This window comes from Rhopilema esculentum, chromosome 15 (genome assembly GCF_057945365.1).
Source record: "Rhopilema esculentum isolate cy_ngs chromosome 15, ASM5794536v1, whole genome shotgun sequence".
Lineage (NCBI taxonomy): Eukaryota > Metazoa > Cnidaria > Scyphozoa > Rhizostomeae > Rhizostomatidae > Rhopilema > Rhopilema esculentum.
This window is the reverse complement of record NC_142829.1, coordinates 6,897,656-6,919,932: the sequence shown is the minus strand read 5'-3', so window position 1 is coordinate 6,919,932 and position 22,277 is coordinate 6,897,656. Positions and strand designations below refer to the sequence as shown.

General features: G+C 35.9%; 2 protein-coding genes across 2 annotated transcripts; both read left to right on the top strand.

Moving 5' to 3' along the window:
• The first annotated feature begins 3 nt into the window (after window positions 1–3).
• On the top strand, window positions 4–5,842 carry LOC135685709 (uncharacterized). The gene is made up of 4 exons (XM_065201720.2): window positions 4–370; window positions 724–963; window positions 2,238–2,449; window positions 2,643–5,842. The coding sequence occupies exons 1-4, from the start codon at window positions 151–153 to the stop codon at window positions 2,913–2,915; spliced, it is 945 nt and encodes a 314-aa protein (XP_065057792.2). The 5' UTR covers window positions 4–150; the 3' UTR covers window positions 2,916–5,842.
• Window positions 5,843–5,977: 135 nt separating this feature from the next.
• On the top strand, window positions 5,978–19,307 carry LOC135685702 (synaptic vesicle glycoprotein 2C). Its single transcript, XM_065201714.2, has 10 exons — window positions 5,978–6,291; window positions 7,164–7,295; window positions 8,556–8,671; window positions 10,080–10,362; window positions 11,238–11,324; window positions 11,982–12,107; window positions 13,751–13,839; window positions 15,921–16,165; window positions 17,336–17,495; window positions 17,686–19,307. Exons 1-10 carry the CDS (start codon window positions 6,070–6,072, stop codon window positions 17,867–17,869), a joined length of 1,644 nt encoding a protein of 547 aa, XP_065057786.1. The 5' UTR covers window positions 5,978–6,069; the 3' UTR covers window positions 17,870–19,307.
• Window positions 19,308–22,277: the final 2,970 nt, after the last annotated feature.

Sequence of the window (22,277 nt, the reverse complement as noted above, 5' to 3'; positions counted from 1 at the left end):
CAAGCAAAGCGAATGAATTATTGCTGTGTCATCATGGCGGGTGATTTTTTTGTACACAATAAAACGCGCGAAGCATAGCATACACGATAGACAAAGCGTATTACTAACTGAGTGGACTGGTTGTTGCTACCTGCCTAGCCATCTCTGAAAATGGAAAATTACAGGAAAATTAAGCAGTTTGAAACATCAAAACGCAAAAGAGAAGGTGGAGGGTTCATGGTGCGAAGGCCAATCGGAGATAAGATAGATGGATGCGATCCATTTCTTATGCTGGACCATTTAGGACCAGTTGTTTATGGTCCTGGCGAGGCAGTAGGAGCTCCTGATCATCCGCATCGTGGATTTGAAACGGTGACATATATTATTGATGGTAAGAATAATTTATCCGTTCACAAACTCAATTCTATCTCTTCATTCCATTGATGTTGATCGGATGGTCAATAAATGGTTGATGTAAATCGAATTTCCCCCCTCTCAGTCTTTGCTTTATGATTGAATTTGTGTGTTTGTAGAAGTTTAAATAGTGTATCTTTTTGGCCAAACACACAATACAAGCAATGTTAGCCACAATAGTATGACTTAATTAGGTGACTTTATTTTGATTTTGCTACTATAAGAGTTGTCAATTTGTTCTTTTAATAACAGAATGTGTGTAATAGCAACATAGCAACTACTTTTGCACTTGAAAATTGAATTTGTATTTTAGCTTTTCTGTTGCTATAGGTGAAAATACACATAAAGACAGTGCTGGTAATTCAGGAATTTTGGGCCCTGGCTGGGTTCAGTGGATGACAGCTGGGTCTGGTGTGGTTCATAGCGAGATGCCTTCAGAAAGATTTAGAAAATCTGGTGGTCTATTTGAAGGATTTCAAGTTTGGGTTAACCTTCCTGCCAAGGACAAGATGGTGAAACCAAGGTATCAAGACACCGCTCCAGAGAAGATTCCAGTTGTTCACTCTCCAGGTATAGTATTCATTGTATTACAACATATTTATATGTAGCATACAGTTTCATAATTTTCTTATGCATATACAGGCAATCAAAGGAAACAGGAATATTGACAAACTGAAAGGCAAGTTATATCTTTTTAAGCAGATCGAGTTGTTCACATGATTCAGCTCAGAAATTTATTGATTGACCAAAGTTGATTGTTGATGGTTTAAGTATCTGTTGATCGCTTTTAACCAAAAAATTGACCAAGTTGAAGTAAAGTTTTGATCCAGTTTTTATCCTATCCTTTTTTATAACAACATGTATTTTTATAACAACAAGTATATAGGTAAGGGGGAGCTCAAGCCACCCAAAACAGTAGTAGTTTACTGCTTGTAATCATAAGCTGGAGTTTTGAGCCTTTTCTTGTGATTTTGTTGTGCACTGTCTTTCTATAAGAAAATATTCCAAAAAGATGCAAGTTGTAATTTTCAAAAATTAAATTTTCAAGTTGAGCTTTGACATGAATCAAAGAACATAAATCTTACAAAGAATTTAAAATATTATGGCAAAAAAGTTGGCTTAGTTCTTCTTGTCAGGTGGGCCTTGATTTCTTCCTCTAGTATCCTATACTGTCCTTTGTCTTCAGCTCTATAAATGCTTTTTAATAAGACAACTTCTGTTAAAATGATACAAATTTTACAAGGATTATGCAATAGAAGTCTAATCGCAATCACTGCTTAGTTCTTGGAACCATTAGTAAATGATTTTTTATGATTGCAATGCTTAGTGATGTCCAGATTTTTTCCAGCTCTGCCTCCACACTGTCCTTTGGGTAGTGGATGAATATCTTGATAATTTTGAAGAAATTCCTATCTAAAATCGTTGATCTGTTGTTTTAAGACTTCTACTAAGCTGCAATAATGTGTAATCTCAACTCCCTCACTTGAATGAAATTCAGTACCTGTCATCAAGCAAGTCAAATATTTAGAACAAATCAATAAATCATAAAATATATTGCATTTCTTATGTTGTTATAAATTTTTGGTGACAATTGAGAGCAAAAAAAACAGAACCTAAGTTTTTATAATTTGCTCTTTTGCATGCTGTTTATTATCCTTTTTTAGAATATCTGCGTTTTTGAATTGGGTAATTAGCAAAAGGACCTTTTGATATGCCCATGAAGTCTAAGTTAAATTTTCATAATATTGTTAAGTTTTGCATATAATCAGGGCTGTTCTATACATCATGTACAGGTTGAATATGAAGTTTACATTCAAATTTGATATTTATTTGTGCTTTCATAGATGGTGGCTCAATGATCAAAGTTATTGCTGGGGAATGCCTTGGCACTGAAGCATACATAGAGACACGCACATCGATTATGTATTTGGATATAAGAATTAGTCCTGGAAAAAAATTTGAAGTTAAAATCCCTGCTGGTCATAAATGCTTTGTTTATGTGTGGAGAGGATCTGGGAAGTTGGGAGCTGAAGAAAAAGCAGCAAAATTGGGAGATGTAAGTACATCATGAATTGCAGTCAACTGATAACTCAATCACCTGATTCACGATACAAAAGTAGTTTACTGAATGGTTTATTTGGTTTGTCTCCCAAAATTTCAAATGTCTGTTGTTGAGACAACCTTTTATTTTTGTAGGAGACAGAGAAGTTGATGTTTTGATGAAATATTTCCTCTCTTATTTTTCTTAGGTTGTCCTACTTGAAGATGACGGCGAGAAGTTTCTTTTGCAAGCATCTGACAGTGAAGCAATGCATGTCATGGTTGCTTCTGGGGTACCAATAAATGAGCCAATTGCTAGATATGGTCCATTTGTCATGAACACACAAGAAGAAATTCACCAAGCTTTTGTAGACTATCAGACTGGAAAACTTGGAAGCATTGAAGGATCTGAAGAGAGGTATGCAGCAACAAAAGCAGCAGTTGCACAACAGAAAAAAACTGGAAAGTACTATAATCAGTAGCAAGTTGGCCAATAAAGTAGAAATTCAGAATAACACATTGGGCTGATTAAACATAATCTGATGGAACCGCCTTCTGCATGCCTGCACAACAAATGCTGTTTAAAATTAACCTGCATTATTGCAATTTATTTTGTACCCTGCAGGAATTTTAGAGAATAACTTATTCAATCTTTAAAGTATCTTAGAATTCAGTCTTACAAGTAACATTTTAAAGATGACTGTAACTTAAGAGATGCACACCCTATCCCTTGTCATGTACATGCATGTTATGTCATTTATTTCATTTTTATTTATAAAATAATTCGTCTCTGTATATACTGTACAATATTAAACTGTACAATCAACTGTTTTCCAAACAAGTCATGTCATTCCATAAAAACATGCTACCACTCCTACACAATTAATACTGTTATTAAACTGATAATGTTTTTTGACAGAGTATAACTTTTTAGAAAGCTTAGATTAGACAGGTTTTATTGACTTATAATGTCATTCAATGCTAGGCTAAAAAGATTTCAGAAACATATTGCTACCAAGGAAGCAAAATTGATTATATTTGAAAATAAAATAAAAGTTGGGCTTCACCTATTTCTTCTTACTCACTGCCTTTTTTGACTTATTTATTAAAACTTTGCTAAGTCCAATATGTGGATATATGTTGATGAATTTAAAACAGACTTAAACGCACTCTATTGCTTTTATGCTGAAAAAATTTGTAATCTATTGTATCAATATATTTTATGTATTATAATTCTGTGTCAAATATTTAAAAGTGACTATGATCACAAAATTTTGGGTAACCTTATATGTAAAAATAATTTTTAATTGGTAGAAATAGCAACTGAAACAATGTTTAAGATTCCAGAAATGGTGAAGTTAGTTTTGATGCCCATAATACTGTATAATGGATTGATCCACATGAACACATCCTTTACAAAAATCATTACAAGAATTTGTTATTTGTTACCTTTTTTAGTTGTCCTCCTCATTTTTGTAACATGTTGAAAATGCACTTTTAATAGTGGAACTTGTAATATGCCATCAGATAGTGTTGCCTTAATTTGATGCACTGCCTCAAAAGCGGCCTATAAAGAGTGCCTTTTTTGAATTATACTTATCTATACAATGTGGCCTGCAAGCTGCAATTGATTTCGTTTTGATGGTCCTATGAGATTGGATCTAAAAGATCTACTATTATGAATACCAATCAGTATTGTAAGAAGTTACATCACAACATAGAAAATACACATCTTTTGTTTTATAGGTAGTAGTCTTTCAAATGTCAAAGGCATATTATATGGAAAGTCAACTCAAATTAAGACTTATCCAAAAGACTGTGGTGTGTCAGAGGACTTTAAAGCTTGGTTGTAAGATTGATCAACAAAGTTTAATTGAGAATGTTCCTTTGTGGTATATGAGTTTTTCAAAATGGTTCAGGAGCGTCGTGGCCGAGGGAGCGGGGGGAGGAGGGGTGTGGGCCCCTCTGCTCTCAAAATTTGATGGATCTTTGGAAAAATCATTGTTTTGTCAGAAAATTCTCAAACTTGAGCTGTGGGTAATTCTCAAACTCTTAGCAACATGAATTGACTAAAGTACTTACCGTAAATACGAGAGGCAATTCATTTTTTTAAAGAAAATACTAGATTTCCACAGAACAAAATGATTTCTCAGGAATTACCAATTTCTACCATAGAGTGATTTGCTGTTCGGATTTTGTCAGTTAAAATCCGAAACTTCAAGGACCAAATATGGTTATGGAAATTGGTCAAAATTGGTATAAATTATGTCTTTATTTGATATTGAAGACCGGGACAGTACCAATTTCGTGCATATCACCAGATTTCTGAAAATTGTGTCCCAGATTTGAAAGTTTATGTACTTATGTTGCGTAAGGTAAAATAAGGTTGAAGTCAATCAAAACCATCGATTTCCCCCAGTGGATATTCAATTAAAGAATAAGATTTTATTATCAAAATTTGCTTCAAAAAATCCAATTTCCGACGAATTTGAAGCATTAAATCATAGAAAATTTTTCCCTTCGGCGGCAAACCTGGGTTTGCCGCCTCAGGTAGTAACTTCATTCTACCCTTGTCCTAATCTGCGGATGTCAGGGGCGTTCACTGTAAGTATGAAGAAACAGAGACAAGATAAAAAGTGCATTTTAAGTTTCTTTCAAGCTAAGGCAAAAGCTATGAGGTTTTCTGCCCCATCCCCCTTTACACTTCCATGAAATGCTTCTATTTCAAACAAATCAAAGAAATGTCGGAAAATCTTTCTTTCTGGCCCTCTCTAGAATTCATTCGCCACGACGCCGCTGAAGTGGTGGAACCAGACTGCATTCTTTAGCATCATTTTCGTGCTTACAGTTTTCAGCCTGCTTGTCAAACATTTAGATTAAGTTACCACGATGCAGCTTTCACCCCAATAGGCTGAGAGAAACTGCATCCCCAAGTCCAAGGACGTAATCAGTTACCCTGTGGGTTGCTTGGGCAGCATCAAATGAAAAAGGATGGCACTAAAATTGATACATTATGACACTGCAACCTTACAGTTACTTCCTATCAAGATGTCTTCCTGTTGATGCTTAGCTTAATTCTTAAATAAATATTATCTAGCTTCTTTAAGAAAGAATATTTCATGTTTTCTGTCACTTTGTCTTTGTCAAACACATGTCAATTCTTGGAAATTGGTATTTTTTCAAATGTCACTATCAATTCAGTGGAGATAATTTTCAACTATCCGAATAAACAGTCAATGAAGTGACAATGTCCACGCTACCGATGCTTATAATAATTTCTTTCACATCGAAAAACAGCACATTGATGAGTTGTCCATATTTAAGTTGTTTTGGGTCACTGGCTTTTTGGGCCAAAGAGTTTAAGAGATCCCGTGTATTGTATGACAAATTATACTTAGGTAACTCGGTACATTTATAAACCATAATTAATAACACACATACACGAACAAAAATTTTGATTTTTTCTTAGAATTTTCGCTACCCTTACCATATTTAAGTTGATTCCTGGAAACCGACCCCCTCTTCAATTCGAGGCTCAGAATTGATGTATCGTGACTTCACTGGAGAAAAATATTTCCAAACATGGCAGGGTGTTTTGAACTGTTGTACTTCTGATCGCCATTATAGACTGCTAACATGGAAGAGCGACGGCTCTATGACCCTGCCGATGAAGTCCAAGACTACTCTAAGCTCTTAAATGATAGTAACAGCGAAGAAAATGACAGATCCTATTCCTCTCTTCAAGAAGAAGCGCTACTTTTTGAAGAGGCCATTGCTTCCACAGGGATCGGAAATTTTCATTATCTTCTTCTCTGCGTTTGTGGCTGGGCATTAGCATCAGATTCAGTTGAAATACAGGTATTTTGAATTATTTACTTGTCAGTCATGTCGTTGTGTTTCTAAATATAGTAAAAGCAGTTTAGTCCTCGGGTTTGACAGTTTTTTATTTTCATTTCAATTTTTCAAATGCAAACCCAAGCCATTTTTTGGACATTATCTTTGGACATTTGATACAATGGAAGTGTCCCGAAGAGAATGGGTGTGTACTCCTAAAATGGTAACAGAATAAATTCCGAAAAAAGATCTGGTGTGTGTACCTGACTTTCTCTGCTTATTTCTGAAGACAAACTGAATAGCTTACAAATTCAAGTTTACATTTAAAGTGCATAATTCATGGTCTTCCACACAGTGCACCTGGGAGTTTTCTAATGCAGATTGGAGATCTTAGGTATTAGTGCCCCTTTTTAAACAGGGTTATGCCCTTTGTCTTTTGAGGTTTACAGTCAATTACTTTATTCCCTGTTTCTTCTAAAAACCCTGACCTTGAAATGAATATCTGGTTGCAAGTGAAAAGCATATCCATGGGATGGGATTCTCTGCTTTTCATCCAAAACTTTACAGATCAATTACACATTGACTTTTAACTTTTCTCAGTGCCACAAGCTACACTATACAGTTTCTTTTTGAATAAAAAATTGTTTCACTTTAAATTTTGAGAAGTCAAAAGTAATAATCAATGCTTTTTGCTATTATTTGAAGAAAAACAAATGGTTAAACCAGCTGTTTTGGTTGAAATACATTTCATTTTGTCTGATTGTAATGTACATCAATGTAAAATCTACCTCACAGTACTGTGTTGACATTCCTTTTAACTTGCTTCTAGTTTAACTCATAAAAGTTTCAGTGTCATTTATCAACAGTGAAGTCTGATTATAGTTTTTCTCTTCCAGGCTGTATCTTTTGTTCTGCCATCAGCATGTGACTTGAATTTAACGTCCAGTGATAAAGGATGGCTGAATGCCATCATATTTGTTGGTATGATGGTTGGGGGATATAGTTTTGGTGGTGTTGCAGATATAAAGGTATGTTATAAAAAATAATTCACCACAAAAACTCTTGTGTAATGGATGGCATGCAGTGGTGAACAAAGCATGCCAACCTTTTTACTGTTGGTAACACCCCTTTACCTACAGGCGATACCAATTTCATCAAAAAGGGAATGCCCTTTACTAACTTTTAGTTATGTAAAGTAGTTTTAAAGTCATTGAATAGGGTACCAAAGTGTGAGGTCTTCAAAAATCTATTTTTAGAATTTCTAAATATTAACCAAGACCAAATTATAGAGGTTTGATGGGGAAAAAGCCTCTGCATAAGTGGCCATATCTCAGCCAATTTGTGACTCATTAAATTGATTTGGTCCTTTTAGAGGTATTTCATAAATTGTAATTCTTCTTTGGGATAAATGGTCAAAATTGAAAAGTTCTAAAAATAGACTTTTTAGATGTCATCACTTTGATACTTTGTTATATCACAAATAATACCTTGTCGAAAGTACCCTTCAAATGTCATCTTTTTATCAAATTTAAGAGAAATAATACAGAAGTTGATCTTGCCAAGCACTGAGGGAGGGAGGAGAGAGGTGTCCCCTGTCCCCCTGCAGTGCTGCAATTGTTGGTATTTGTCAACATTACTTCCTATTTTGTCAGATTTCAACCTTATAGTATGTCAGGGGCTTGGCCAGAATGGAGACATGGGGAGGTGCAGCTCCTCTTATTTGGAATAAACCCAGAATGATTAGTTTCAGGAGCATAATGTAGTCAGCCTTGATGTTGAAATCTTTTCAGGACTAAGCATCTTTGATATTCAATATGCATTTATACATTGTGAAGTGTCCAGCAATTCGCAATTAGAAGGTCACATATATAAGGGATGTGCTTCTGTTACTTGTGTTACATAATAATCCACCTCGTTATACACTACAGTAGCCTAGTTTAGAACATTACACGTTGTAGAATCATAATTAGATTATCTTTATTTTGAGTTGCAAGGTTTAATTGGAAAACTGTATCTCAACTGAAGTATAGCTCTAGGTCAATGTTTTTAAAGGACATGTGTTGTAAATATGATTGGCTGATGCAATACAATTATCTCTTTTGTTTATTTCAAAGCATGGAATCAAGAGGAAATTTTTACAGCAGTTAAAATTCAAGAACAAGAAGTGAAAAGTCACGAAACAATGGAATTCCACTCCAAACGCTTTTGTTTCATTAGCCAATTGTTAATGCGGCATATGCCCTTTAAAATTGAAATTATAAGATCCTAATTTTTTTTCTCTTTTGCAGGGGCGAAGATTTGTTTTGATGTGGTCAATGTCACTAAATGGGCTCTTTGCACTGGCATCTTCATTTGCTGATGATTTTCTGATGTTTCTGTTCTTACGGTTAATGAGTGGTGTTGGGTAAAAGTTTTTTCTTTCATCTTTTTGTGTAGCTGATATGATTTCATTGCCTTTCAAAAAATGCTTAAAAATTTTCTACTAGACGAAAAACTACCTGTTCAGCTACACATAAGGGTCACCCCCAGGCAATTAAAGGCAGGGATTTAAGACCCCAGGAAGCTATGCTTACAGAGTAGTTCACTTAACCTTCTACTCAATATTACCAAATGTAGCAAACTGTTATAGCATTTGAATGTTTCTTTTTTGTATAGTATATTATGCATTCTGTGACATTGAATGTATATCGCAAGGCTACAAAGACCAAATATGACAACCACTATGCTTGCATTGCACTAGAAAAATTCTAATCACAGTTGTACAGTAATTTCTACAAGAAATTGTATACCTCAGTCTATTTCACATCAGACGATTTGTCAAAATTTGAAAAGATTGAAGTGGTGGCTCGTTTCATAGTTTTTGTTAATGTATATTACTATATCGCTATCTGCCACAAAGTTTGGGAACAACGAAGGGGATTGTGATTAAATGGTCACAGCTTTCAGTTTTGATAAGATCTTGATCAAAGTGAAAAGTTTTTTGGATAAACTTTAGTGCCTTGTTGAGAATATTTCTTTTCTGGTCCAAAGAAAATTTGTCACTATAATGTAACAAAACCTTCATGAGAATCTTATTTTGCACCCTACCATATATAATTGGTGGCAATAGATTGATAACTTCATCACGGAAACTTCATAATTGAGCATCAAAAAAGGCAAAAGAAATGTGTTCCATATCCTAAATTCTATCACTCTTATGGTGCACGTCTTTAAACTTTGCCACTCTTATCCAAGTTCTGGGATTGCCATTCCATCTCCAGCTTCATAGATATCTAATTGCCAGCATCTAATACGCCAGTCAGCTATGTTACTCTGTCCCAACCCGCTTTTTGAATTGTCCACCTGTACTGTTAAGAGAGGGGATTCTTTCAGTGTTTCTTTTTCTTGTTGATTATCAAAGGTTGGACAATCAGAAGCTATGTTTACATATCACTATTGTGGTCATATTGCTAGACACATTGGGTTCTAAGTAGGAGCATAGGACACAAGCGGACACTGGGGTCAGGTGCCCTTCAAATTTTCAAAAAGGTGGCCTTTTGATTTAAAAAGTTGCCCTTTTAATTTATGAAAGGTTCTGTTTTATTCAATTTTCTGAGGCACTGCTTCTTTAAAATAATTGTTTTTTATGATATTCAACACATAATTTCCAATTTAAAATATATGCTAGTGGCCCCTAATGGCATAATCATGGTACCTAAACTGCATTTAGGCCAACTGGCAGGATAGAGGTTTCAAACACAAGATCATGAATGTTCATGGAACGTTCATCTTTGCAGCTTTCAGCACTGACAGTTGTCATTTTCGCTTTTTAGGGTTGGTGCTGCGATGCCTGTAGTCTTCGCCTATTTTACCGAGTTTCTCTCGATGAAGAATCGTGGTCCAATGATCGGGTTCCTCGCAAGTTTTTGGATGGTTGGCAATATCATGACTGCTGGAATCGCATGGTTTATTATACCAAAGCTACATCTTGGCTCTCATGTTGGGGATATATTTTATGGCAGTTGGAGAATTTTTGTCGCCTTGTGCTCCATTCCAAGTATTTCTTCGGCACTTTTTGTGTTCTTGCTCCCCGAGAGCCCAAAGTTTCTGCAGAAGGTTCGTATCTTAGTTTAAAGCTATCAGATGGCATTTTGATTCTCAACCCAAATTTAAACATGTCGTTAAGTGAAGTGGAAATGCTGGAAACTTGTTTGCTTCTTTTACTCTGCAGGTTGTCTATTTGATAAATGTTATTTCATTATATCAAGCATAATTGGGACAAAACTTTATCTCAGCCTAAAGCCTTCACTTTTTTCTTAATTAAATTGTATGGAAGATATTTTAAGGTTTCTCAAACAAACGGCAATACTTTCTAACATTCGATTTGTTTTCAATTACCCTAATCTCGAAGTCAGTGTGACTTGGCCCTTTCGTTGGTAGATCTATCTGTCCATTAAATACATTTGAGTAAGTATTGTGTCAATTTGCTACCATTTATTCTGCAGGCGATATTCCTTTTCTTGTTGGGCACAAAACTGCCTGTGCATCGCCCCTGATTGTGACGTACTCTCAACAATACCAGAGAAATAAACCTTGAACTGAAAAGACCTTTGTTATTAAGTATACGGCAAACTATCGAATAGGTACCAGGAGCTTTTATTTAGCAGTTGACAATAATGTTGTCACTCACAAAATCACGCTGCTAATACAAGAGTAGTAAACTTCAATATCTGAGCGAAATTCCTTAACAAATTCAGCCAATCAAAAAACAGTCAACCAACAAATTGAACGAATGCAGGAAACAAATATGGCCTTATGTGCTGTTGTTAATTGAAGTAAATCTCGTTGTTATTAATCATCTAATTGTGGAGCTGATAGGTTGTTTTTAAATAGTGCGACCTTTAATGAAATAAATAGTTAGTAATAAGTGAAAATTTTGTTTAATGATCTTTCTTCGGTGCGTTTCTTTAATTTTAGAATTTTTCTGACAGACTGGTCGGTTTGAAGAAGCGGCTAATGTTATGACAAAAGTTTACAAGATGAACAACTCGAGCAAAAGGCATCTTATTCCACCTGAGGTAAACGAATTCTGCTGGATTCTCTTGGAATATGTTAACGAAATTAGTGCTTTGCGATTATATTTTCAAAACTGGCCTAATATCGAACTGCAAGAAAATATCAAATACGGTCCATCTCGCCTCACGTGAAAAATAGCGACCGCAAAGTATGCTGGTTGTGCAAGAGCTTTAATAAACGTGAATCGGAAAACATTGCGTTGATTGAAACCGCTCTAATGCTCTTCACATTAGCTTTCGCTCTAGAGGTGCCATGTTTTGTTCATTTGCGTTAATTCATATTCGCATGAATTTTTTGTGAATTTTTGTGGAATTATGTTTTCTGGATTTTGTGATTGACTGTTCAATATCAAAATGCTATAGTAGTGTAGCAGATAATAGAGTTCCACCAAGATTACAATTAGAGTGAATTCTGAAATAATTGGTAAAATTATACATTGGACTTACAGTTCTTTATTCAAAGAGTTTATGAAGTAGATAGACTGCAGAAAATTATTTTTTGATTGGTTTTTTTAGAAACACGATGCTTCTTTAGAAATCGTAAACTGTGCTAAATTCAAGATGAAAAACCTAGAAAATTCACACATTCAACACCACAATTATCACAGTAGCAATAGTTTTCAGTTTAAAAAACTCAGCCTGATGTCATATTTCTTTTAGATATCTAAATTCTCTGCATTCTGTGAAGAATCATCTTTGACACGCGAAGTACGGGAATTCGTCAACCGAGGCAACAAAGATGAATACGAAAAATGTGGTAAAAATTTGAAAAGAACTCTCAGTAGGGTGAGTTTATAATTATTTTCCATGAATGTCGTTTCATCATCATCATCATCATCATCATCATTTTATTATAGTCAGGATTTTCCCCTTTTCAGAGGGCTACTGACTTTACTTCCATAATTTGGTGTAGCTTTTCCATTTCACTCGGTTGCTAGCGTCCTCAAAGGTCAATCCAACTTTATGACCCTCCTTCTCAGTCATTCCTTTCCAACTCAGCTTCGGTCTTCCTCTCCCTCTACTGCGCCTGCTTCACACAGTCGTCATCACCTTTCCTCGGTACATGACCCAACCATCTCAGGCTTCCTTGCTCAACAGTTTCAACAATTGTGTCCTCTAGTCCTAATCTTTCCATCAATTTTCTTGTATTTATTCTATCAGCTAACTTCACTCCTCACATCTTTCGGACCATACGTCTTTCTGTTCCGTTCTTTGTCAATGTAAATTAAGCATAGGACCCAAATCTTGATTGATGGGAGCTTATAAACTAAGTCATATTGCCTATAGGCTCAGTGGCGAAATCAGACCATCACAGACATATGATTCGTTCAAACAAGCATTAAGCAAGTTTTAGAACAGACTCAGGCCTCACATCTAGATTTGCCACTTGTAACTAGAAAAGTTGCTTGGATATATTTCATTCTCTTGTTCTATGGAATATCGGTATACGTAGAGACATTAAACATCTGTACTTAAACTATGCACATTTTGATCCAGTCAAACCTGAAAAAGATCGAAGGATATCTAATCTTTCTGTCTTTTCAGTCTGTACCGTTGATCTTTTCATAATCTTCTCTGGCAGTTTTTTAAATGATCATTTTTGGAGTAAGACATTGTCTGTGCTGTATTTCCGTGCCCTTTTAAATTCAGTGAAAACAAGAGGCATTACTAGTTGTGGGGGCAAAAGTTTCTAATGAATGAGCCAGCTCCTACACCCTCTCTAGCTCCTTCCTTTGTAGTCAAATAGCATGGCCATTGAGAATCACAAATATTGCTCAATCTAGTACCAAATATATTTTTTATGTGGTACTCTCATTTGGAAACTTTTAAGGGAGCCTTTATAATATGGTTGTCAATCCGAAAATTATTTTATCAGCTGAAATCTAAAATTTTTGTAATTTTCTCATTTTCATACTTGTCATGCTTCTGTTCCAACCAGTAAAGAAATTTGTCATTTGTGCTATGAAATCTGATATTGCACGCACAAAGGCAACATTTTCTCAGAAACTCAAAATTATCTTGCTCTTCAATTCAAAATTCGTTTAAAATCTTGAACACAGGTTTATATGACTCCACTGGTTTATTCACGCTGCTTAAAATCCTGTTTTATCTTAATATAATGAAATTTTGACCCAAACATGCAAGCAGCTTCTTTCAGTTCTGGTAACAAAATCTGAGTCAAGTATGGTGTCGTTTAACTGAATTCCATTGCAAGAATCATGTTAATTTTTTAGAAACTAGAGGCTTGGCTTTAGTTTATGTTTCGATATATTGCAACAGTTTTTCGAACGATTTGGAAGAAAGTTCCAGATTGATTCTTCTCTGTCACTTGGTTTGGTTGCCCAGATTTGTAAGAAGTCTGAGTGGCCTAAATTTTTTTATTGGTTCGTCGATACTTCCTAACTTAATTCTTACAATTTCGTTTTCAGTTGTGGAAGTCAAGTAAAGAACTTTTTCGTGCACCCCTGACTTCTCGGACATGGATATCAATTCTTATTTGGTTTACTCTATCATTCGGGTATACATCTTCATTTCATTTCAATCTTTTAGACATGGTAGCCCCTCAGTTAGAGAAAAACCGATTTACAGGGGGCCATGCATTTACGTACCATATAAGTTGAAATAAATATATTAAAAATAATGTAATAGAATGAGATTAAAAGAAATATGATTGAAAAAATTAACATTTAAAACAATCCTGCGACTCATGCAAAGCGGGATTTTATCAGCCCCAGTGGCGGACACTTGGGGGGGCGAGGGGGTGCGACCGCCCCCCAATACTTTAGATGACAATGGTCTTTTGTTCTAAAACAATGGGGAATGTGACGTCATCTTATGTAAACAATAGGCTTGCCCCCCCCCCCAATATTTGATCAAGTGTCCGCCCCTGATCAGCCCTTCCGTAAATATCTTAGAGTTGGTTGGCTTTTTGCTTGATCGTTCGACCCATTCCAGAGACTCGCTTCTCTGCATGAAAAACATTTCTTACCGGCTGATGTCCTTAGCATTGGAGTTCTTAAGTTAATGTCACAATTCCGCGATACGCGAGAGGTTGTTTCGCTATCCCTAGTGAACATGTCACTGATATAGGACGGCGCCTCGCCATTCAGGGAGTCGAAATCCATCTTGAGGGTTTCAAGTTCAAGTAACTCCCTGACCGTGGGTCATCCAAGAGCACGAATGATTGGCAAGGCTGATTTATCGAATCGACATCTTGTAACTGTTCTGGCTGAACGGTTTTGTAACTTTTTAAGTTTATCAAAAGGGGTTTCGCCAAAATTACCCCAAAAAGGGCAGCAATATCTAAGGTAGGGTTCTACAAGGCTGTTATGCATCTGTTTAACAGTTGATTCAGGCACCAATCTTTTTGAGTGCCACCTCTTCAAATTTTACTTTGATACCCGTTTTTGCATTGAATTAGAGGGCTTTCTAGACTAGCACTTTTTGCAATTGGAGAACTGGGGCTATTTGTTAATCAATATCTCGATTGTAGTTATTATGTGTAGACATTTTATTCGTTTTCCGTTTGCGACAGTTTTCGTCGATTTTTACAGAATCAAAATTATGATCTAACCTTGGCTAGCCAATTGGGAGTATTTGGTTTAATTTTTGAATTTTTTCTTGCTATTATCCTCTGCCACAAATTCTGGCTTTTTCATGTTTATTTTGTGTTTTTATTGAAAATGCTTCGACGAAAACGGTGCAGGCATCATGTTTACGACTCTTCATATCAGTTCCCATTGTTTTCTTGTTTTTTCTTTTTGAACAAACTTTTCGTATATATACAACCTTATGATAACACGGACGCCTTACCTATCTTTACTGATATCTATTATCCTCAGTTGAAAAGATTTGATTTTAAATGTCAAATCTGAATGTTTTTAATTTTTCTAGATAAGTTGTAGTCGGTGCTACTGATCTTTTCTAATGTTTGTCTCAGCTCTGCTGGTATTACCATTTTGTTTAATTTTTAGTGATTTGTTTCTAAAACATTTGTTTCTTAAACTTGCCTATCTCAAAGTTTCACTGTAGCCCTTACCAATACATCCTTTTGAAATCCCTCAATTATGCTTGAACCCCATCAACGATTTTACTTTCATGATGAAATCAAATTGATTTTGTTCTTCTATATACTCAGTTTTCCAGTAGAATCCGGTTATAGTTACACCACTTAATACTTGACAGTAAGCATGACTGTATTAGAGAGTGACTGTAAACAGAGTTTATGCCTAAATTTAGGCCTAAATTTTATGTGATTGTAAACGGTGGTTTGACTTTGAGTGGAGTGACCATAAGTGGAGTTGACTGTTTATCTAATAAGAATGCGAAAGTTTAGGTAGTGCCAAATCTGAACTGAAGAAGTAATTAGTGGTTCATTAGTAATTAGTAATTAGTGGTTCTTTGAGATAAACTCAACTCAGCCTTAATAACTATGGGTATTGTTATGTTTAACATGTTTATTATTCTTCGAATACTTTATGCAAGCTGCCTTTTAATTCTCTAGATTGAAAATGCATTTTTATTTCTTTGTGCACAAACAATATAATTTCATATTCTGCTCGTGGTTTAAAATGTGTTTCATTTCTTGTCATGCTTTAGTTTCTACGGATTGTGGATGTGGTTTCCAGAACTGTTTCAGCGAATCCAGAGTGGGCAATCGAGCTGCAGCAGATCTGCGAGTCACACGGGGGTCGTGAACCCAATGGCAAATATGACATGCCGAGAGAAAGTGATGAATAATAATCAAATTTACTTCGAATCGTTCTTGGTGGCATTGTCCAATCTTCCAGGCAATGTAATAATGATCATTCTAGTCAACAAAATTGGACGAAGAAAGCTCCTTGGTGAGATTCTATTCTTTCTGCAATGTCTGTCCTGTTATAGTTTGATTTCAAGCTAGCTATGGGGCATTTTTAGTTTGATACCGTCATGGAATTTCACTTACATAAATAGGTTTCAAGGTTTAACTCAATCAACTGCGTCACTTTAACCCTGTCATTTAGCACTCTCGTTCTTAATTTTTGCAAACATACTTATCAATATACTTATGCCACATACTTATCAATATACTGACCCATTTTCTGACATCATTTCCTATGACGGAGCTATGAAAGATCTAGGGGCCTACCTCCAAATGCCAGTATTTGTGTTCCATTTAAAAAAGTCTACATTATTCTTCGCCAAAAGCAAACCCGTTTCAATTTCGACAAATCCTTTTGGTGTACTACACTTCAGTATCCAGAGAATGACATTAGATTCAAGCGATCTCTTCCTTTTTTTCTGAAACTGCAAAAACTTTATGTAAGGATAACATTTTATCTCACACTCCACGCCAGCAAGCCCCAAGCAAATGAAGTTCTAGGTACGGATCTGTTATAAATGCAAAGTGATATAGTGTCATTATGATTTTTTACTTTGAATGATTTTGCTACTTGCAAACGTCATTTTTGTCTTCTTCCGTTTAGGCCCACAGCCTTCACTTGAAAGAGACTAGGTCAGGAATATACCATAATGTAAACGCTGCCTACATCGCTGAGTTTTGCAAACTGTATTGTTTAGTGCCTTGTGACTGAATAGGTGTTCTGATACGACAAGTCCTCTTACCACCATTGTTTTACTTGAAATAGCTCTGTGCAGCTCTAATGCACCTAAATGTTAACAGATTTGGGACTTCGCACCCCTCTCTCTCCAGTTCAAGGTTGATATGTCGGCTATCAGAATACGAACTCTCTGCTATTTGGGAAAGGTACCGGGAAATTTGTAAAGAAGTGAGGACAGGAGCTTTTTCTGAAACGGTGTCCTACAAATTTAAAGTAGAAATAGGGCTACCCAGAGACTCTTTTTCATGAGGCTGACATTTTCAGCGGTGTCCCAAATGGTAGGCCTATTTGGGTATTTATTGGTTTAAAGTACAAACAAACTCATTAGGATGCTAATATAGTTACACTTTGTTATATACCCTTCCAGCGAACTGCTACACCTTTAGACTGCATTTTTTCCTGTTATATTTCTAGCTGCATCTATGGTTGTCAGTGGCGTGAGTGCCTTCTTCTTCTGGTTTGTCACTACAAGGACGCATATGATCATTATGTCTTGCATATTCTCCGGACTGGCAACTGCAGGCTGGAATGCTTTAGACGTTTTGTCCATGGAGCTTTACCCGACACACCTTAGGTATGGGTTTTCTCTCGTAGCGAAATTTCCATATAGAAAACTTTACCTTAAGTTTAGAGCTGAAGAATTGTAAGATGTTGTATTGTTCAACATGTAAATATCTATGTTTACGTCTTAAAGATTTTTATAGTTTTGTTAATAGCCTGCTACCATCTATCATTGTCCTTTCATGCTTGCCTTATATTTCTAGATCGACAGCTTTTGGAATCCAAGCTGGAGTCGGGAGGATTGGAGCAATTTTAGCCAATCAGATATTTGGTTTGCTTGTTGATGTGCATTGTGCCATTCCACTATTTCTTGTCGCGGGGTTGTTATCAACAGGCGGGTTGGCTGCTTTGAAGTTACCCAAGACCGACAATGAGGCGTTGCACTGAGATTTTAATGATGAAAATTTTTAATGCAGGTTGTATATTTCGTAGCAACCATGCCATAAATGGCACTTTTAATACTGGCTAGAAATTTTCAATATACAAACTAGAATTCAGCGATTTTTTAAAAATGTATCAACACGGACCAATGTTAGCCTGTGTGCAGTTCTGTTTTAACTCTGTTTTGAAAAGGGGAGAAAAGTAGCTTTTCAACAGAGTCTGCACGCAGGCTAATCAATTTTGGCTCGTAGGGATGACTGTCAAATGTCCTTGGAACGCCCCTTTTCTATGAGCTATTCAGTAAAAATCAATTTTTTACATAGAAGAGGCTGACGATGCACCCCCTCTTCCTCAAAACAATGTTGCTTAGAGAGTAGAACATCATAACTATCTGACAGGTATCCATTGGATCACACTGAATCCATAACATTATATAAAACAACAATGTTTGGAGGAGGTGATAGGGTTGTAGCATTAAGTGTATAAAATTTAGTGCAGGGTACCAAGAACTGATGTAGAGATTGTATATGATTTGACCGTGGAATTGGAAATGTCTAGATCACTGAGCCTTTTACGTTGATAGTTTTATATACTGTGGTTTTTATTTAATACTCGCTTGATACCTACATTGTAAAAGAGGGTTTCAAATGGTCTCTGGTCAATGTCTTGAAAACTTAGGTACCTGTTTCTCGTTTAGCAGAAGAAACATTGCCTTACCTAAAAAAAATGGTCACCTGGGCTATCAAATATTGAAAGCCGGGAGATGTCAGCCAAAAAATGTTTTCTCAATGCATCTGATACAGTATTGAGAATAAAAAACGATGTACTTTGAAATTACTTTTTTAGATATAAACTGGTCTAAGAAGAGAGTATGAGACTGAACTTTCAGTTATCTACAATTACTTTACAGAAAGTTTTTATCCGTTATGTAAAATAAAGGTATCCATGAATCAAGGTGGTGTTTTGAAAATGACAACGCTGCCTAACCTTACAGGCCTTATAGAGGTTATAATGATAGCATAATAAGTTTAAACTTTACATAGCTATCCCCTGTAGAGAGTTAAACCGTATTTTGCCATTAAAATTTTAAGTCAGTGATACCGGTGCCCTTCTCCCAAATAAATTACAAAAAATGAACATTATACAAAATGAACAGTTTATTTTAACAGTTAGGCTTTAGTCTCAGACATTTTTTTGTCATTCGCACCATGCTCTTTACCCCCTTCTTCCCAGCATTAATTGTTTAAGGGTCAGGTTTACCAGAGTTCAAAGACAATTTACGGTAGATTATTTTTGTTGCATATTTATTATCATAAGTGAAATAGATATATTTTATTTATAGATCAGTTATTTCCCTATTGACCAATTACATGGAGGATTTGACCAGTTCAAACTGTATTAATTGTATCGTTTTAATTTTAATATGTACTTCTGTCCTCTAAAACATTGATTTCAGCTCTTTGACAAAGCCACTTCGATGAAGAATGTGAAGTATAGATTTTGAGATGCTGTAGTACAAGTTGAGAGAACTAAATTAACCATAACACAAGATAACATAACATAACATAACATAACATAACATAACATAACATAACATAACATAACATAACATAACATAACATAACATAACATAACATAACTAACATAACATAACATAACATAACATAACATAACATAACATAACATAACATTACATAACATAACATAACATAACATAACATAACATAACATAACATAACATAACATAACATAACATAACATAACATAACAAAATGTTACACATGTTTACACATAAACGAACAAGCGTGGATTGTATTCATGTTCATAATTCGTCATAATGTAGGAGATAAGTACAATGAATGCGCAAATCGTGATAAAAGCATGAAAATTTGTACAAACATACAATCTGACATGCTGAAAAAGATAGGATCGGGACCCAGTCTAAGAAATATCCTTAAGAGCTATTTTTAGAATGATTCATTCAGAGTATAACTTGGGGATTCAGTGATAAAAGATCAGATCTCCTGAAAGCAATGTGTATGGAAGTAGCTGTCACAAACGGATTGGTTAGCAATAGAACGCCGAAGAGAGTGAAGTTGCAGAGATTTGTGAGGTTGCAGTTGTTGATGAGATGAATAGCATTTTACTGTAAGGATTTAGGTTTTGTGGAGAAGGCATGAAAAGATTTAGAAGCACCAACCCAAGTTTGAGAGCAATACACCAAGAAATCATGGCATCAGACCTATCAGAAATAATACTGCAAATCCTCCTAATAATAATGCGTTGCAAACCATACATATGGTGGTTAGGATGACGAGGTTTTCTGCCATACCAAATAAAATAAGATATACAGGAACAAAGCAATACGACGACGAGAGTCCAATGTTCATGATAAAATTTTCAAAATAAATTAAATTTAAAGAATATACTAATATTTTGCCCCGGCATACAGGGCTTCATCAGAGTAAATCAAATAAAAACACTTAAAGTTGTAGGAGATCACTCTGCAATTACCAAAGGAGTCGATACCAAAGGAGTCGATAACAGAACTCGATAGCATTTGGGGGCATTTTTCAGACTAGGTCTCGATCCCATCTTATTCAGCATATCACACTGTGTAGCTGTGCAGATTTTCATGCTTTTATCACAATTTGCGCAAGATCTTCGTTTTAGAGGCCTTGGCTACTACACTACTAGCATTTTTGGAATCTATTTACATAAACATAAAAAACCGCTATTGTGTAGACAGAAGGAATTTGCTTTGATCTAGGACGTTTGGTAACATTTTCAATAGGCAAGCGGCACTGACTGGACAACCCCAACTGTCGTGTGCTTGCGTTTCTGATTGGCCTATTTCGATCCACAACTGGGTTTATATATTTCCTAGCGTAGTATTCGTTCTATGTTCTGAGGTTTTATACCCTGAAGAAATGGCGGAAATTCATTTTTCAGATGGGGGAGCGAAACTCACAACAAGAAGCAAATTTGCCAACAAGTGACAAAGTTTACCGACGAAAGGGCTAAAAACGGTTTTTTAACCGGCAATTTTGCAAAAGCTAGGGGGAGGGTTGTCAGACGAAAAGCTTAAGTATGTTCTATATTGTTTTTGCAAAGACATTTCAAATTTTGTACCACAACAAGAAAGTTCTTTTAAACTTTATGTTTCAAGTTAAGCAAGTGAGAATAACGTAAAACTGCCCACTCAAGAAACAGGATTTTCAACCTTTTTTGATACACGTCAGAATTTTCCATTAAAAAAATCACGAGATGCACACAACCAACAGAAACGGTTTAAAAATGAAACTCTTTGGCCTACATTTCTCAGTAGATATCGAACAGTATTACATGGTTACTCTGCCGATCATTAGACTACACAGCCAGTGGCTTAGTGCTATCAAAATAACAAGGGGGGTTCTTGCGCAAAATGTTGCGAGAAAATACAGCAAAAGTAGAAATTTGTCAATTTTCAGCATTAACAACGAGGGCTCACCCCTCTCCCCAGAGCCCCCTATCACTACACCCCTCACAGCACGGTACGCTATTTTCTGATGATAGTTTTTTCAGTTTTTAGACCGGTTAAATTGGAGAGTTTTTCATGGCACACGGTGTGTGTGTGTGTGTGCCATAGCACAGTGGTTGAAAATACACTGTTCTACAGGGACCATGCTTTGGACTTCAGAGTCAAGGGGGTATAGTCAGAGTTGCAGCAAATTGAAAATCGTGGGTGCAGTGTAGGTTCGTGTTGGAGCTGTCTAGTTTCCATACTGCTCGACCTGATGACGTAATTAGTTTACCCTAGCCATAACCCTAACCCTAATCCCAACCTTATCCCCAACCCTAACCCCAGGGGCGCCTACACAGGGGGGGGCTTGATGGGCAGCTGCCCCTCCTGCCCTCTTCGAAGAGGGGCAGAGGGAGCAAGAAGTGCCCTGAAATATAAGAAAATACTATAGAATCTTATCGATGACCACTTTTACTACACTCGTTATGTTAATATTTACTGTATTAGAAAATATTAGAAAAATGATAACACCAGCACAAGAACGCAGAGAAGGAAAAGTTTGTCTGTGACAGGGTCGGCCACAAGAGGGAAAGTGACAAAGATAATAGATGATAAACAAAAGACGTGTTCCCTCCGAAGTACTCCAGAAACCTAAGGAGGATAAATCGGTATAAAAACTTGGCGGGCAATCAGAATTTTACAACCAGCCCATTTATAACAGCCATGATTTTTAGAAAACCAAATATTATGTATAGTGACAAGGCCATTTAATACCCTTTTTTATGTATGGATAATTTCGTCAACATTTTCTTTATGTTTAGAATATTTGATGGTAAGAGCCCCAGCTGTATGGGTGGCACATATTCAAGTTGGTATTTTGCTATGTTACCCCACCCTTGCCCCCCTCCCACT

Bases quoted from the DNA above. Each gene is read 5' to 3' on its own strand.
- LOC135685702 (XM_065201714.2), top strand. From the start codon at position 6,070: ATGGAAGAGCGACGGCTCTATGACCCTGCCGATGAAGTCCAAGACTAC. The intron at 13,840-15,920 runs GTATACATCTTC...GTCATGCTTTAG, and splicing joins TGGTTTACTCTATCATTCGG to TTTCTACGGATTGTGGATGT. The intron at 16,166-17,335 runs GTGAGATTCTAT...TTATATTTCTAG, and splicing joins TGGACGAAGAAAGCTCCTTG to CTGCATCTATGGTTGTCAGT.
- LOC135685709 (XM_065201720.2), top strand. From the start codon at position 151: ATGGAAAATTACAGGAAAATTAAGCAGTTTGAAACATCAAAACGCAAA. The intron at 964-2,237 runs GTATAGTATTCA...GTGCTTTCATAG, and splicing joins TCCAGTTGTTCACTCTCCAG to ATGGTGGCTCAATGATCAAA. The intron at 2,450-2,642 runs GTAAGTACATCA...TATTTTTCTTAG, and splicing joins AAGCAGCAAAATTGGGAGAT to GTTGTCCTACTTGAAGATGA.